Source organism: Phaenicophaeus curvirostris, chromosome 5 (assembly GCF_032191515.1).
Source record: "Phaenicophaeus curvirostris isolate KB17595 chromosome 5, BPBGC_Pcur_1.0, whole genome shotgun sequence".
Lineage (NCBI taxonomy): Eukaryota > Metazoa > Chordata > Aves > Cuculiformes > Cuculidae > Phaenicophaeus > Phaenicophaeus curvirostris.
The window spans coordinates 27,812,455-27,825,487 of NC_091396.1; the positions used below are offsets into that span (position 1 = coordinate 27,812,455).

General features: G+C 35.4%; 1 protein-coding gene across 1 annotated transcript in view; it reads right to left on the reverse strand.

Annotated features, from left to right (window-relative positions):
• Window positions 1-3,527: 3,527 nt before the first annotated feature.
• FUT8 (fucosyltransferase 8) overlaps window positions 3,528-13,033 on the reverse strand; it is a 97,701-nt gene continuing 88,195 nt past the window's right edge. Inside the window, exons 9-10 of the mRNA XM_069858072.1 lie at window positions 8,291-8,441; window positions 3,528-5,295 (exon numbers count right to left, since the gene is read on the reverse strand). Of these exons, the coding sequence (XP_069714173.1) occupies window positions 4,978-5,295; window positions 8,291-8,441 (469 nt within the window). The 3' untranslated portion in view covers window positions 3,528-4,977. The remainder of the gene's footprint in view (window positions 5,296-8,290; window positions 8,442-13,033) is intronic.

Here is a 13,033-nt window from a genome sequence, read left to right on the forward strand (position 1 = left end):
ATAATGTCTTAAGACAATGGAGGAAATAGCGTAGGGCCCAATAAACATCTTGAAGAAAATGTAGGATAGTTGGGACTTTGCCTCACCGTTCTCAAGAAAATCCTTCATGAATGTACTAAACCAAAACCTTGGGTCTGTAGAAAGTGGAAAAAACATGCAAAATTTTAAGTAAAACCTGTACGTGTATGGGTCAGTAGTTATATAACAAGCACAGTATAGTCCAGCGGAGATAGCCCATTCCTCAACAGTGTCTCCTTAGGAGTCAGCCTGAGAGCATGAATTTAATTTTGAGCAATGGTAAAAAAAAATTCAAGCAAACAAATAGCATTCTTTCGCATTAATCCAAACTTGCTTGAATTGTAGTGGCAATAGGATTCTGCTGACAAGTACACTGAGCCAAAGGAAAGAAGCATACAAAAGAAAGGAAGGTTTCACTGAAGAGCAAACATCAGCAGCATTGTTATGTATTTGTACATGGTACCAAATCGGGTGAAGACTGGCAAACAGATCAGTGGAAGACCTCTGCCTCATGTACTTTGATTCTGAAATAATCTTGTACACAGTGAATGCAACCACTGACGCAGACAAATGGACTAGCAATTCTTTTTGCAGGCTTGGAAATTTTATCCTGTCCTCTAATTTGCATCATGCAGTGCCACATTTCAACCTTTTTAGAAATGAACAGGACACTATTAAGTCTATCTCGACCTGTTTGCAGTTATTAATGTGTAACTCTCTTTGCTTCAGTCTTCCTCCTGACAAGCTACGTATAAGGTAGACATAGCAGACCGTGACAAAAGTCTGTAGACTACAATTAAAATTCTCATGGTGCTTTAGGGAAATGGAAATTTTGTGAGTCTTAAATGCAACTTAACTCAACACAATAAATAAACCAAAGTTTGTGCTCTTTGACAGCCTGATCCCAAGCCACCCAAATATGAATGAAACTGTAATACAGTAACAGCCAATGACCAGAATATGACCAGTTTCAAATGGTAGATATCACTCCTTATCAAGAATTTGTAATGAAAATTTTCTATTTTATATTCTATTATTTTTCTAGCTCAGAAAACAATATCCTTTTTTTTTAATTGTATACCAAAGAAATATAAAACCTATTACAGAGGAAACTTTCACACTGTAAAAATATCTCTGTAAGAAAGGTATCACCAGTTCTCTTTTCTGACAAATTGGTAAAGGAATGAAATCTTTCTGGTAATTGCAAGTTTCCTTAAAATTCAGTGGTAGAAGGCTTAGACAAAAGACTTCTCTGAAGGTGTATTTACAAATTGTGAATTAAAACATCATCCCTCATGAACAAATCCATAATATTCTGTAGTTCGCAGGGACAGGATGTTGTTAGAGGAGGCTTGGGAATTCCATCTGCAGTCCATGTAGGTTGGACTGAAAATCAAGGACAGAACTAAGGTTGGTGCAATTGCAGTAGTAGCAGCAAACTACTGCTGCTGACCCCAGTCTCCAGATGCATCCATGTCACAGAGGACTAGTTAACTGAACTACTCAGAATACATTTCTTAGCCCCGCTGGTAAGAAGCAAGTAGAATATTCAGCTTCTAGAGAATACATTTACCTGGCAAATAAATTATTACAGAGAATGTGACAATGATAATGTAAAAATAGCAAAGAAGGAAAGGGTATGTATGAACACAACATACACAAGCACAAACGCTTCTTGAAGAGAAATTTAATTAAACATTAGTTTGTTTAAGAAAGTATTCGAACTGTCTTTGTTTCACTCATGTCAGGTTTAGTGTGAGGTATGAGGCAAAAATGACATGACTGGATCGACTGCAGAGCTCCAAGGTGAATGGAAGAAACAATGTATATCTGCTTGCTTGCATTCTGGGTATTATCTTAACAAGATGACAGCTTTCAGGAGACTCAACTGTCTTTCAGGTATTGAAAACAAATTTTTTATTTCCCTGTTATTTCACTTCTCTGTGAGCTACAATAAAAATCTGGGGATCTTATTTTCATTTACCTATGGATAGTGGACTCCAATGTAACCGAGACTGAAGTGTCTAATATGCTTCTGGTTTAACAGAAACAGTTTTAATGTCCCAGGACTCCATGACTTAACTAACTGGTAGTCTTACAGAAAATAAATCTCTGGAAACAGATGCATCTAGTAAGAAACTTATTTCTAGGTTTCTTCCTCTAAGTAACAGCTCATTATAAATATTACAGGATCATACGGCCCAGGGGAATAAGGTCATACCATCTACATTAGTCCATTTCTTAATTTTACCATTTTGTACCCTTTCATGATCATTTGCTCAAAGATGATGAGCTAATTATTCATTAGGTACTTAAAATGTATAAGGGAACATATGTACATTGCCAATATTTTGTCAGATATGGTCTGCTGAGGAATTACCACACTATATAGGTATGTCTTCTATTACATCATTGTTCTGATGTAATAATTAATTCTCTCATTACTACATTAGAAGACTGCTCTTGCCTTTGGGCTCATCTTAGACGTTGTTATTTATCTTCTTCAGTGAAATTTTCACTTGAGTTACCTGGGTATGGAGGAATTTTCATACATTAATTCACTTATGAATATTATTTCTGCATGACATTGTAACAAATTAGGTGGAAATTATGAGTTCTGATGCTGTAAATAAAGAGCTTTAAAAATAAAACAGTCTCAAAATCTATAAATATCAAATACATCATGTAGTATTTGTTTATAAATAATTAATTAAGTCTCCTCAAAGACAAAATGCATTGAATGTTAAGGAAGAAATGTTTGTGGGTTTGGATTTTTTTTCCAAATAGTAAAGGTAAGTAGCAATAGCTTTTCATGTACAATTCAAATTTAAGTTAAAAAAAAGGTTACAATTTCGCTTATTTTTGTGCATCTGAAATACCAAAACTTCAGGTAAGTTAAGGGAAAATTTATCAGAATCACCTAGACAGAAATCTAACATTGAACAGTTCCTTAGTACTTCCAAAATCCAGAAACACTGGTTAACTCTAGCCATCATTAGTCAAAAAAACTCATTGTCTTTAGCATGTCTTGGCCACTCTTACCCATTTGCCTTTCTCTTTCAATCCATCTTTAAATCCCAATTGGCACCTATGCTCAGTATTACTGATAGGTCTATTTTAAACAACTAACAGAGAAATTAACTTTTCTTTTTCCACAGCTGTTCTCAACTTTGATATTGCTATTCTTTTTCAAGACACAAAACAGTTTTTCAGTTGAGGGATACATAACTGGAAGGGATATACAGGATTCGTCGTGCAACTAAGATCAGGGAGAACTACTTTGTTAATTCCTTTACCAATGAAGTTCCATCTTACTCACCACTATTTCAACCGGAAGACTGTTGCTGAACTTCATATCGCCACAATTCCTTTTACTTTTCAGCCTAAAATTTATTCTTGGTCAAGTGCATCCATTCATTATGTCAACACTGTCCTTGATCTATTCATAAATAAAATTAAATGTCCTTTTAACTTTTGATTAGTTACAGTCTTCTGGCCATGATTTCTCAATCTTTACTCATGTGGCATTTTCTCAGTGTTTAAATAGAAAACATTTTCTGAACTTCCAGTAGTCCAGATTGGATTGCACTAAAACTTGTATAACGCTATTAATATTCTTTCTGTTTAGAAATAAACTCTTGGTATCTCGTACATTTTATACATATATATATATGCACATACACAACCCCCAAATCTTCAAATTTCTTTGTAAAATTGCTTTGTAAATTATCTCTTTTCTTAATAGAGAGCAGACTAAAAACAGATTTCAAAATGCTAAGTATTACTAACAATTCTGTCATGCATAAAAATTCATCCTTGTATATATTTTCTTGGAAACTACTATTTTTAGGGTAAATTGTTAGACTTTCTTTAAAATTACTCTAGATGAAGGGTTCTGTAAATGGGATAACCTGAAATATTTTACTTAAAAGTAACTATATTCAATGCAAAAATGATAAATGGCCATCTATAGTACCCTAAAAAAATATTTTCAATAAAGAAACCTAAAAGGTTAAAGAAAGTGCTAGAGAGTAAACATAAAATACTGAGCCACTGAACTCATCCTGCCAAACCCCATCATCCACAGAACTGAACAACACTGTGCTGCTATGCAGTAGTACTACACAATGAGTGTTTAAAAATTCAATGAAACTCCAGCTACTTTTTACTTTGTGTGTTTTGTGGTTTGTTTTGGGTTTTATTGTTTGGGGGTTTTTCTTAGTTGTTTTTTTTTCCCAAAGGCAATGTCCAGAAACATTATCAGTACTAAACAATCTGTTCATGGCATTGTTTTACAGAAGTTCCTAACAGACACTGACTATTTTATTGTTGGATGTATCCTTTATTTTATTAATGATAAGTAACCAATGGAATGCTAAAAATAAATCTGTAAAGAAATCTAGTCTGAAATCTGATTCTGTTGTTTGAAGCAAGTTCAGTGGTCACGGTAACACCAGTTGAAGATTGACTCTTGCCCATTATGAAATAGGCATGGCTCTTCTAAAAAGGTCACAAATTTTTCAAATATAGGCACCATGTTTTAAATTCTGCACATACAAAATATGTTCATGTCACTCAAATTACACAATGTGGCAGTGTTATAAGTCTGAACGTTATTGTCAATTAATGGCAGAGAGAAGAGCCCAAAGCTCATGTAAGACTAATGACTAGGATAAATCCTGAAAAGAGACAAAAAGTATAAAACAACAGTTTTCCTGTTGTATGTGGTTTTGTGTGTGCATGTGTGAGAGTGCATATAACAAAAAAAATGTTTGAGTAAGTTCAGATAACAGCCCATCCATTTGTTCTCAGCTTCTTATTCAGTTTCATTGCTAAGGGCTTTGATTTTAACTGCATGTTAAAATGTGAAGTCAAGTCCCATATAAAGCATTAGTTAGTGTGTTGACTGGTTTGAACCAATCAAAATTGAGAATTGCTGCCAAATGTCTTCCTTTTAATCTACTTGTCAGCCTCTGGGTACGTAGGATATTTGACTGTCTCAATTTTCTCCTTAACTTTATAGGATGGGTACAGGCCTGTTCTTCCCAATTTCCTATTGATGCCTTTTGAATAACCATCCCAGTGGTTTCCAGCAACTCCAATTATATCTCCAGGTTCCATAGGAATTTCATCAGCAGTCCGTGGATGATGAGCATAAATAGCAATCTGGTTGTGGGCATTCTGTCCCCCGAAGTAGTAGATATCATCCAAAGAATGGAAATATGCTGAAGCATCTGGATGCAATGTCTGCATAATTTCATAGGCAACTCGACAAACCTTAAAAATAAAAGCAGAAGAGAAGTCATAAATACTGCATGTGCCTGCAATATACCACTGAAGTCAGCAACCAGTGTGTAACAAGAGATTTCACAACTGCATCAAGTCTGGGAACATCCAGGTCAAACCAAAACAGAACAAAACCAGCAAGAAAACCCAACCCTACCCTGAATATTTACTAACAGGAAGCATACCGTTTTGCAGCATTTTAATAAGTACTCTGGTGATCAAATGTAACAGCAAATTCATTTTCCTTTTCTGCTACCAATAGAAATTGCATTTCACTTCCCTTTCAACCTTCAGAACTTATATTTTCAAAATTTATTTTGCAATAATGAGGCCTTACATTTACTTTTCTAAAGGAAGTTCCAATTTTCACAATCAAGCAGTTCCAGAAGTCCAAGGCTTTAAAATGCTGTTAATATTAGAACAATGATAGAATTATGACTGTTGGCAATTTGGAAGATAATTAAATGAAACTGAATTCCAGCAAGACAGTAATGATGCTGGTGAGGAGAAAAATCATTTTCAAGTGTCACTGTATCACACTTTTTGAAGGGAATTTTCTTCAGACTGAAAAACAGTTCCCCACACCAAAATAATGTTGTATCTCTCAGAGTTGCCAGAAACACAAAAGGCTGCCACTATGTTAAAAAAAGTTCTGTTCAACAATTTGCCAGAAAGCTCTTCTCTGTCTCATTTGTCCACTGTGACCCTTCTGTCTTCTAATCTCCATTACTGTATCTTTTTCTAATTTTCTGTATGCTTGGTAAAGATTGGTAAACTAACAATAGAGCAGACTTCTTCAATATGAAAAAGCATTTGAGGTTTTTTTATGGTTTTCAGTTTATGTAAATATAGTAAAGCTTGATTTTACTTCTCTTTTCTCCCTCTGAAGATAAGGTGAATAGAACTTTGATCAGTCAAACAAGACATATTTGTACTTTCCTAGCTTGAGAGAGGCTTTTGCTTTAAAAGTGTAATAGATTTCCTTTTATCTCTCTAATCTTTGAAATAACTTTTCAGAAGTAGCTTTCAGAAGACAGGCTGAGTTAATTATTTTAAGGTACTTGTGATATCCCATAATATAGAAGCAAATTTGATTATTCATTCATTTGTAAGAGGTTATGTATTTTATAGCTTCTGTGACTCGTTTTGATGTTTTGTCCTCTGCATGTGTGTGCACCCCAGGAGGAGGACACACTCACACATTCCCTCCCTCTCTCTCTGCATGCCCCCCCCAAAGAATTTAAATATTTTCAGTAAAAATGCTTTTTAGTGAGTGTAAGTGTGCTTTATATCTGACATAACACATACAACTTCTCTCAGCAACTGTTTCCTTTATAGCACCAAACTTGGGTAATTAAACTAAGTTGTTGAGGGCAGTAGGCAAAGAATCCACATGTAAAATTACAGATAAATCCAGTGTCCCATTTTTTATTCATAGATTCACTTGTTTTGCAGCCTGTATACTTGCACGTACAATGCAAAATATAAAGACTAGTAAATCCTAGAAGGAAATGCGATTATGAAGAAAAATGTCAGACAGAGGGAGCTATGATTTCATCTAGATGAAGACTGTAGAGACAAAAAAGCTCTTTGTCTAAACGTGCAATCTGAATTCTGCTACTTAGTTATAATTTGTATAGCTACCACCTGGCTTTTCTACACATCTCAATTAATGAGATGTTACTGAAATACAGTGCTAAGGCAGGTTACTCCCCTTGACTCTGCATCATGTGATGGCCTAATTTCATCAACAATAGTATTTTAACAAAATGTCTATTATTTGCCTTATATCAGTATTCATTTATTTTTGGTAGCATAAATAAGAAAATAGGGGACTTCCTAAAGTGCTCAATTCTATACACATTTACTGTATTTTTTATTAACACACCTGTAATTAAATTGTGACACTTTTTGGCAAGGAAAAGAAAATGGAAAAAAAACCAGTCAGCATACAATTGATTAATGTGAAAGTCCAAAAATCATACTGGAAATAAATTAAGACTACATTCTTACCCTTACTTTCTTTTCATTTAGATCAGACAAAAGATGGTCATGAACCACTAGATTTTGCCTGATGCCCAAGTAACTACCAAACTGTTTATTTTATTGATGAAAGGATAGGGATAGTAGTTCAAATGTTAGAGATCAATAGATCAAATTTTAAACCCATGAAAAACAAACCTACCTGAACAGTGGGAAAACGTGCAACAGACCTTAGAAAAGCACAATATATGAAAATACTGTAAAGATTCACATTGTTGAATGGTCAGCAAAATTGGTGCTAAGTGGTTTTCAAGAACTAAAGCACAAGAAATTGCCCAAAATAAATTAAGCAGACAGTTGGACCAGATTCACGGTCCCAGCTATTGAAAATAACAGTCTAATACAGGATTTTCTAGGATTCAGTAAAATTTTCTGCAATTCTAGAACACCAGGTACGCCATCCACCCAACATATCTATTGTCAGGGAAATGCAGACAGACTGCAGCTCAAAGGTACCCTCAAAAGGGGTTGTACCAGATGACCTCTAGAGGCCTGCATCAGCCTCTATCACCTTAACTACATCAATGTATTTAAACATTTACTCTTCTTTTGAAATTACTCCAACACTTAAAATTTAATTACATTATATTCTGTCCAAGCCATTTGTACCTATGTCTAAACATTTCTTCTGTGTTTATATCAAATGTTTTATTCAGAGCAAACATGTACCACATACTTATCTGAATATAACAATAGCAGAAAATGTTACAGATTTCTTAAGATTTTATTCAAGACCAAATAATTCTCCCTTCAGAATATGCACTCTCACCATGCCAACACACATGTATTAAGCATTTAAGATGTGCTGCCCTAGGTCTTGGCTGATGATCACCTCTTTCACTATGATATACATGCAGTGGAGAAAAAGATAACAGGAGCATTAAGAAAACTAAGATTTAGAATTGGTACGTATGCTCTATATTGTACTTGTATTACAGTTTACCTGGGATGAAAATGTACAGACCAGGAAGTCTGCCTGAGACAAAAAGTGAATATCCAGAATAACACCTCTCAGGGAGTTTTCAGTATATCGGTTATGAAGTCCTGCTGACCACGATATGGAGTTATCACTGATAAATTCATAATTTGGATACCTGTGAAAATACAATACATTCTTAAGAGCAAATCTTGTTCTATTCTTTTTAATTATTTTTTTTATGAAGTATGATCTTTGATGCAAAGGTTGTTGTTTTGTTTTAAATGAGTCTCTGCTTTACAGGGGATGAATTACAATTCTGCTGAACATTCCAGAAAGTTACTGCTGCCTTCAAGCACACCCTCTCTTTACCCAGAAAAAAAAAGAAAATTAAATAAGAACGTGCTGTAAGTCTATCTGAGATCTGACACAACAAAAGTGAAAAAAATCTTAGAACATGGCACACTTTGCTAATGTTACTGATTTTAGATTAAATATACTCAGATCACTTTGCTTTCTCTATGACTAAACTTTGTTTAGTCTTTACTAGGACCACACTTTGTTTCTTACCATATACTCTATTAGATACTGATTATGACACCGCACAAGAATATCAGTCACCTGTAGAAAGGACATACTAAATAAATGAATCTAAATAAACAAAAAAACCCCTCATTCACAGTTAAGGCCACATGGATAACAACTATTACAATACACTAGTCGAAAGGAAAAAAAAGAAATGTACAGTTTCTTGTCAATACACCTTTCTTGACATATCATTAACAAAATACTAATATTTAAAGTAAAAGTATTTTTATTTTAAATATAAAACCTTGTTCTATATTAATTTAAAAATCAGTTTTTACCATGTAACAATTATGTAAAATAAAAAAAAAAATTTAAAAATGTTGAGGAATGGTCTTTCTCAAAACATTTGTACCCCTTTACTGGGGAACCGTAATCTGAAATAAACTGCAAAAAGTAGCATGAATTAATTAAATTTTCAATGAGCTTCCTGCCAAAAATAAAGTTTTATATAAAAAATTCCTGGTAGATGCAATGAAGACATATATGTTTTGTTTCAGCCATGAAGTGCAATTCATGTGACTAACCTGCCAACTATAAAATTCCAACTACAGGCCTAATTACAAAATATTTTAAATAAAGTCTATTTTTCAAATTTACAAATTCATAGCAATTATAAAGGGATATATTACATAAGATGCCAAGGCAGTTAAGATTACATTTGTAAAAATTAAGCATTTTTATACTGTTCAATAAAGAAAACTAGAATATAAACCAGGATGCAATGCTACAGCAACAATAACTTCAACCTGTAACTAGATGCTTCAAAGCCTGAGCCCTGTTCTGAACATTGCACAAAGTAAGGTTTACACTCATAAGGCTCTTGGATAGTTACTGAAGTTAGTATGTGCTTGTACGCAACAACACAGCATTTGCATAAACTCTGGACAAAGAGTACATGTGATTATGATACCCTCTTGTAAGGGCATGCCTAATGTATTCCGTTTCAATTCTGAAACGATGGGAAAACTGTTTTCAAAGGTGAAATGGGGAAATACAGCAGGCTTTTCCATCAAACATTCACTGGCCATAACTGCCAAATCAGGAAGTTTATGTCACAGGGGTAGGGGTTGAAAGGAACCTCTGGAGCTCACCTAGTCCACTTCCCCAGCTAAGGCAAGTTCACCTAGAGCAGGTTGTACAGGAATATGTCCAGCTGGGTTTTGAGTATCTTCAGAGAAGATTCCACAACCCCTTCAGGCTGCTGTTCCTGTGCTTTGTCACCCTCACAGTACAGAATTTTTTCCTCATGTAAATGTGGAACTTCCTGTGCTCCAGTTTGTGCCCATTGCCTCTTGTCCTGTCACTGAGCACCACTGAGAACAGTCTGGCCCCACCCTCTTGACACCCTCCCTTTAGATATTTATAAGCATTGATAGGATCCTCTGTCTTCTCTTCTCCAGGCTAAACAAACCGAGCTCGCTCAGCCTTTCCTCATAAGAGAGATGCTCCAGTCCCCAAATCATCTTTGTTGCCCTCCACTGGACTCTCCCTAATAGTTCCTTGTCTTTCTTAAACTGGAGGGCCCAGAACTGGACACAGAACTCCAGATGTGGCCTAACTAGGGCGGAGATAACCTCTCCTGAAATGCTAGCAATGTTCTTCTTGATGTACTCCAGGACACCACTGGCTTTCTTGGCCACAAGGGCACATTGCTGGCTCATGGTCACCTTGTTGCCCACCAGGACTCCCAGGTCCTTGTCCACAGAGCTGCTTTCCAGCTGGTCAACCCCTAACCTGTATTGGTATAGGTGGTCATTCCTCCTGCGGTTCAGAAGTTGTTATAATTGCCTTTCTTGAACTTGAAGAGATTATTCTCTACCTAGCACTCTTGCCTTTCTAGGTCTTGCTAAATAGCAGTACAGCCTTTTGTTGTAGCAGCCACTCCTCAAAGTTTTGCGTCATCAGCAAACATACTGAGGGTATACTCTACCCCTTCATCCAGGTCATTGATGAATACGTTGAATAAGACTGGGCTCACTACTGACCCACAGAGAACACCACCAGCTACAAGCTTCCAACTAGACTCTATGCTGCTGATCACAACCTTAGAACAAATCTCAAGAGAAAAATGAAAAAAATTGTATGCAAAACTTCCACACCTGAGGAAGAATTTTACTTTATCTTCATTGCGATTATAAAAGAATTTTATGTTCCCAAGAGAAACACCGTCTCGAATAAAAATAATATAGGTGCGGTCAATTTCCCAGAGATAGCATGACAGCTTTAAGGGGGGCACCTTATCATGAATGTCATGTAAATTTCATATGACATTAAAAACAAGACAAAGAAACAAACAAATAAAAAAAAAGGAAAATAACGCGGAAATATTATTCATTTGGAATAACTGATACATTCTCTTCTGAGAAATTAAAGAAGCATGCAGATTAAGTAGGTTTTTCATCATGAACTTGATTGCAATGATCATTTTCTTTCTTACGTTCTCATGTCAAACATTTTTTGTCAATACAAAACCAGCTCTCAAAATACTACAGATGACAACACAATATTTGTGGTACACTGTTTTCATTGCTTGTACCATATTAGTACCTTTTCAAAATAAAAAGTACAGACCAAATGGAAATACGTCATATTTTACTGTGAAAACTAGCTGAGGAACAGATGGGCATAAGCCTTATTTCAGTGACACAACTCTGAGGGGAGCAACATGAAGAAACTAACAGAATATGTCATTTCTAGAGAGAGTGAACATAAATAAGATATTTGCACACCCCTTTGCAAGATTTCAGCATCAGGAACAGTGCTAAAATTAATCACTTCCTTCACATTTCAAAAATCAGAATCCACATGCTGAGTAGAGACAAAATAACCTTTCTTAAAGAGTCTGATTTCTTACTGGCAAAAGATTACATTTCTTAAATTATTAAACTAAATACCAAAAGAAAAAGTGTTACAGTCAATCTGGTAAAAATAAAAAAACAAAAAACCCCAAAAAAACCAAACCCAAAAGAACACCACAGAAGAATTATTTACACATACAGAGTCATAGTTTGGGTTGTAAGGGACCTTAAAGATCATCTAGTTCCAACCCCCTGTGATGGGCAGGTTCCACTACACCAGGCTGCCCAAGGCTCCATCCAACCTGGCCTTGAACACCTCCACAGATGGAGCATCTACAGCTTCCCTGGGCAACCTGTGCCAGTGTCTCACCACTCTCATTGTGAAGAAATTATTCCTTACGTCTAGTCTAAATCTGCTCCTCCCCAGTTTATACCCATTGCCCCTAGTCCTATCACTACAAGCCTTTGTATATACATTTATAGACATATACTTTTATATACACATAAAATTTGTTCTTTCCTCTCTTTATGCTGGAAATGGTCTTTGAGATGCTTTTAAATCTAGCCTTCAATTCCATTTTCTGAAGTTGATCTAAATTCATGAAGCCAACAGTTTCACAACCCATTTCTTCACACCAGTGATCCAAGTCTAGCATTTAAGTTTTCAAACAAGCACTTTTATGTTGTCTCACACACACAATACTACATCCACGCTTGGGAAGAGAGTTTTCTTTTAAACATTCTAAAATACAAGTATAATAGCAGCCATACTCAGGTGACCAAAGAATCTCCTAGTCCACATTACAGCCTCCAACAGAGGCTGAAAGCAGAGCATAAAGTAAAATAAAGTAAAACGCCAAGCCTACACTCCTCTCAAGCTTAGCCATGTGTGGCCCACTGACTTCCTGCATCAGGTGAGGTTTAATTCTCCTTCCCATTCACTAGTGGTGCTTTAGATTCTATTAATGCTATTCTTACAGCGACATCAAAGAATAAAGGAAATGAAACTGCTAAAACTCTATAGTCAGCTCTTCCTTCCTTCTATTCCCTTTCCATCTGTATTTATATCGTAATTAATGTAATACTTACATCACAAGCTTTTGAGGAATTATTTAAGCAGAACTCAGACACAATCCTATTACTTGGATTTCTGAATGCGTGGTAAATGAATTATAAATAATAAGATGTCATATTCTTACTGACAGAATCACTTAAATATAGCATTTTGCATGATCCCTCCTAGCTTTCCAAAGAAATTACCTACACATTCTCTTATCTATAACAGGAAAGGACCAGACTGTGAAGATAAAACCAAAGAATGGAAACCAGCATAATACTGTTTTCATTGTATCAGACTATATATATTCAGTATATCTCCCCCCAC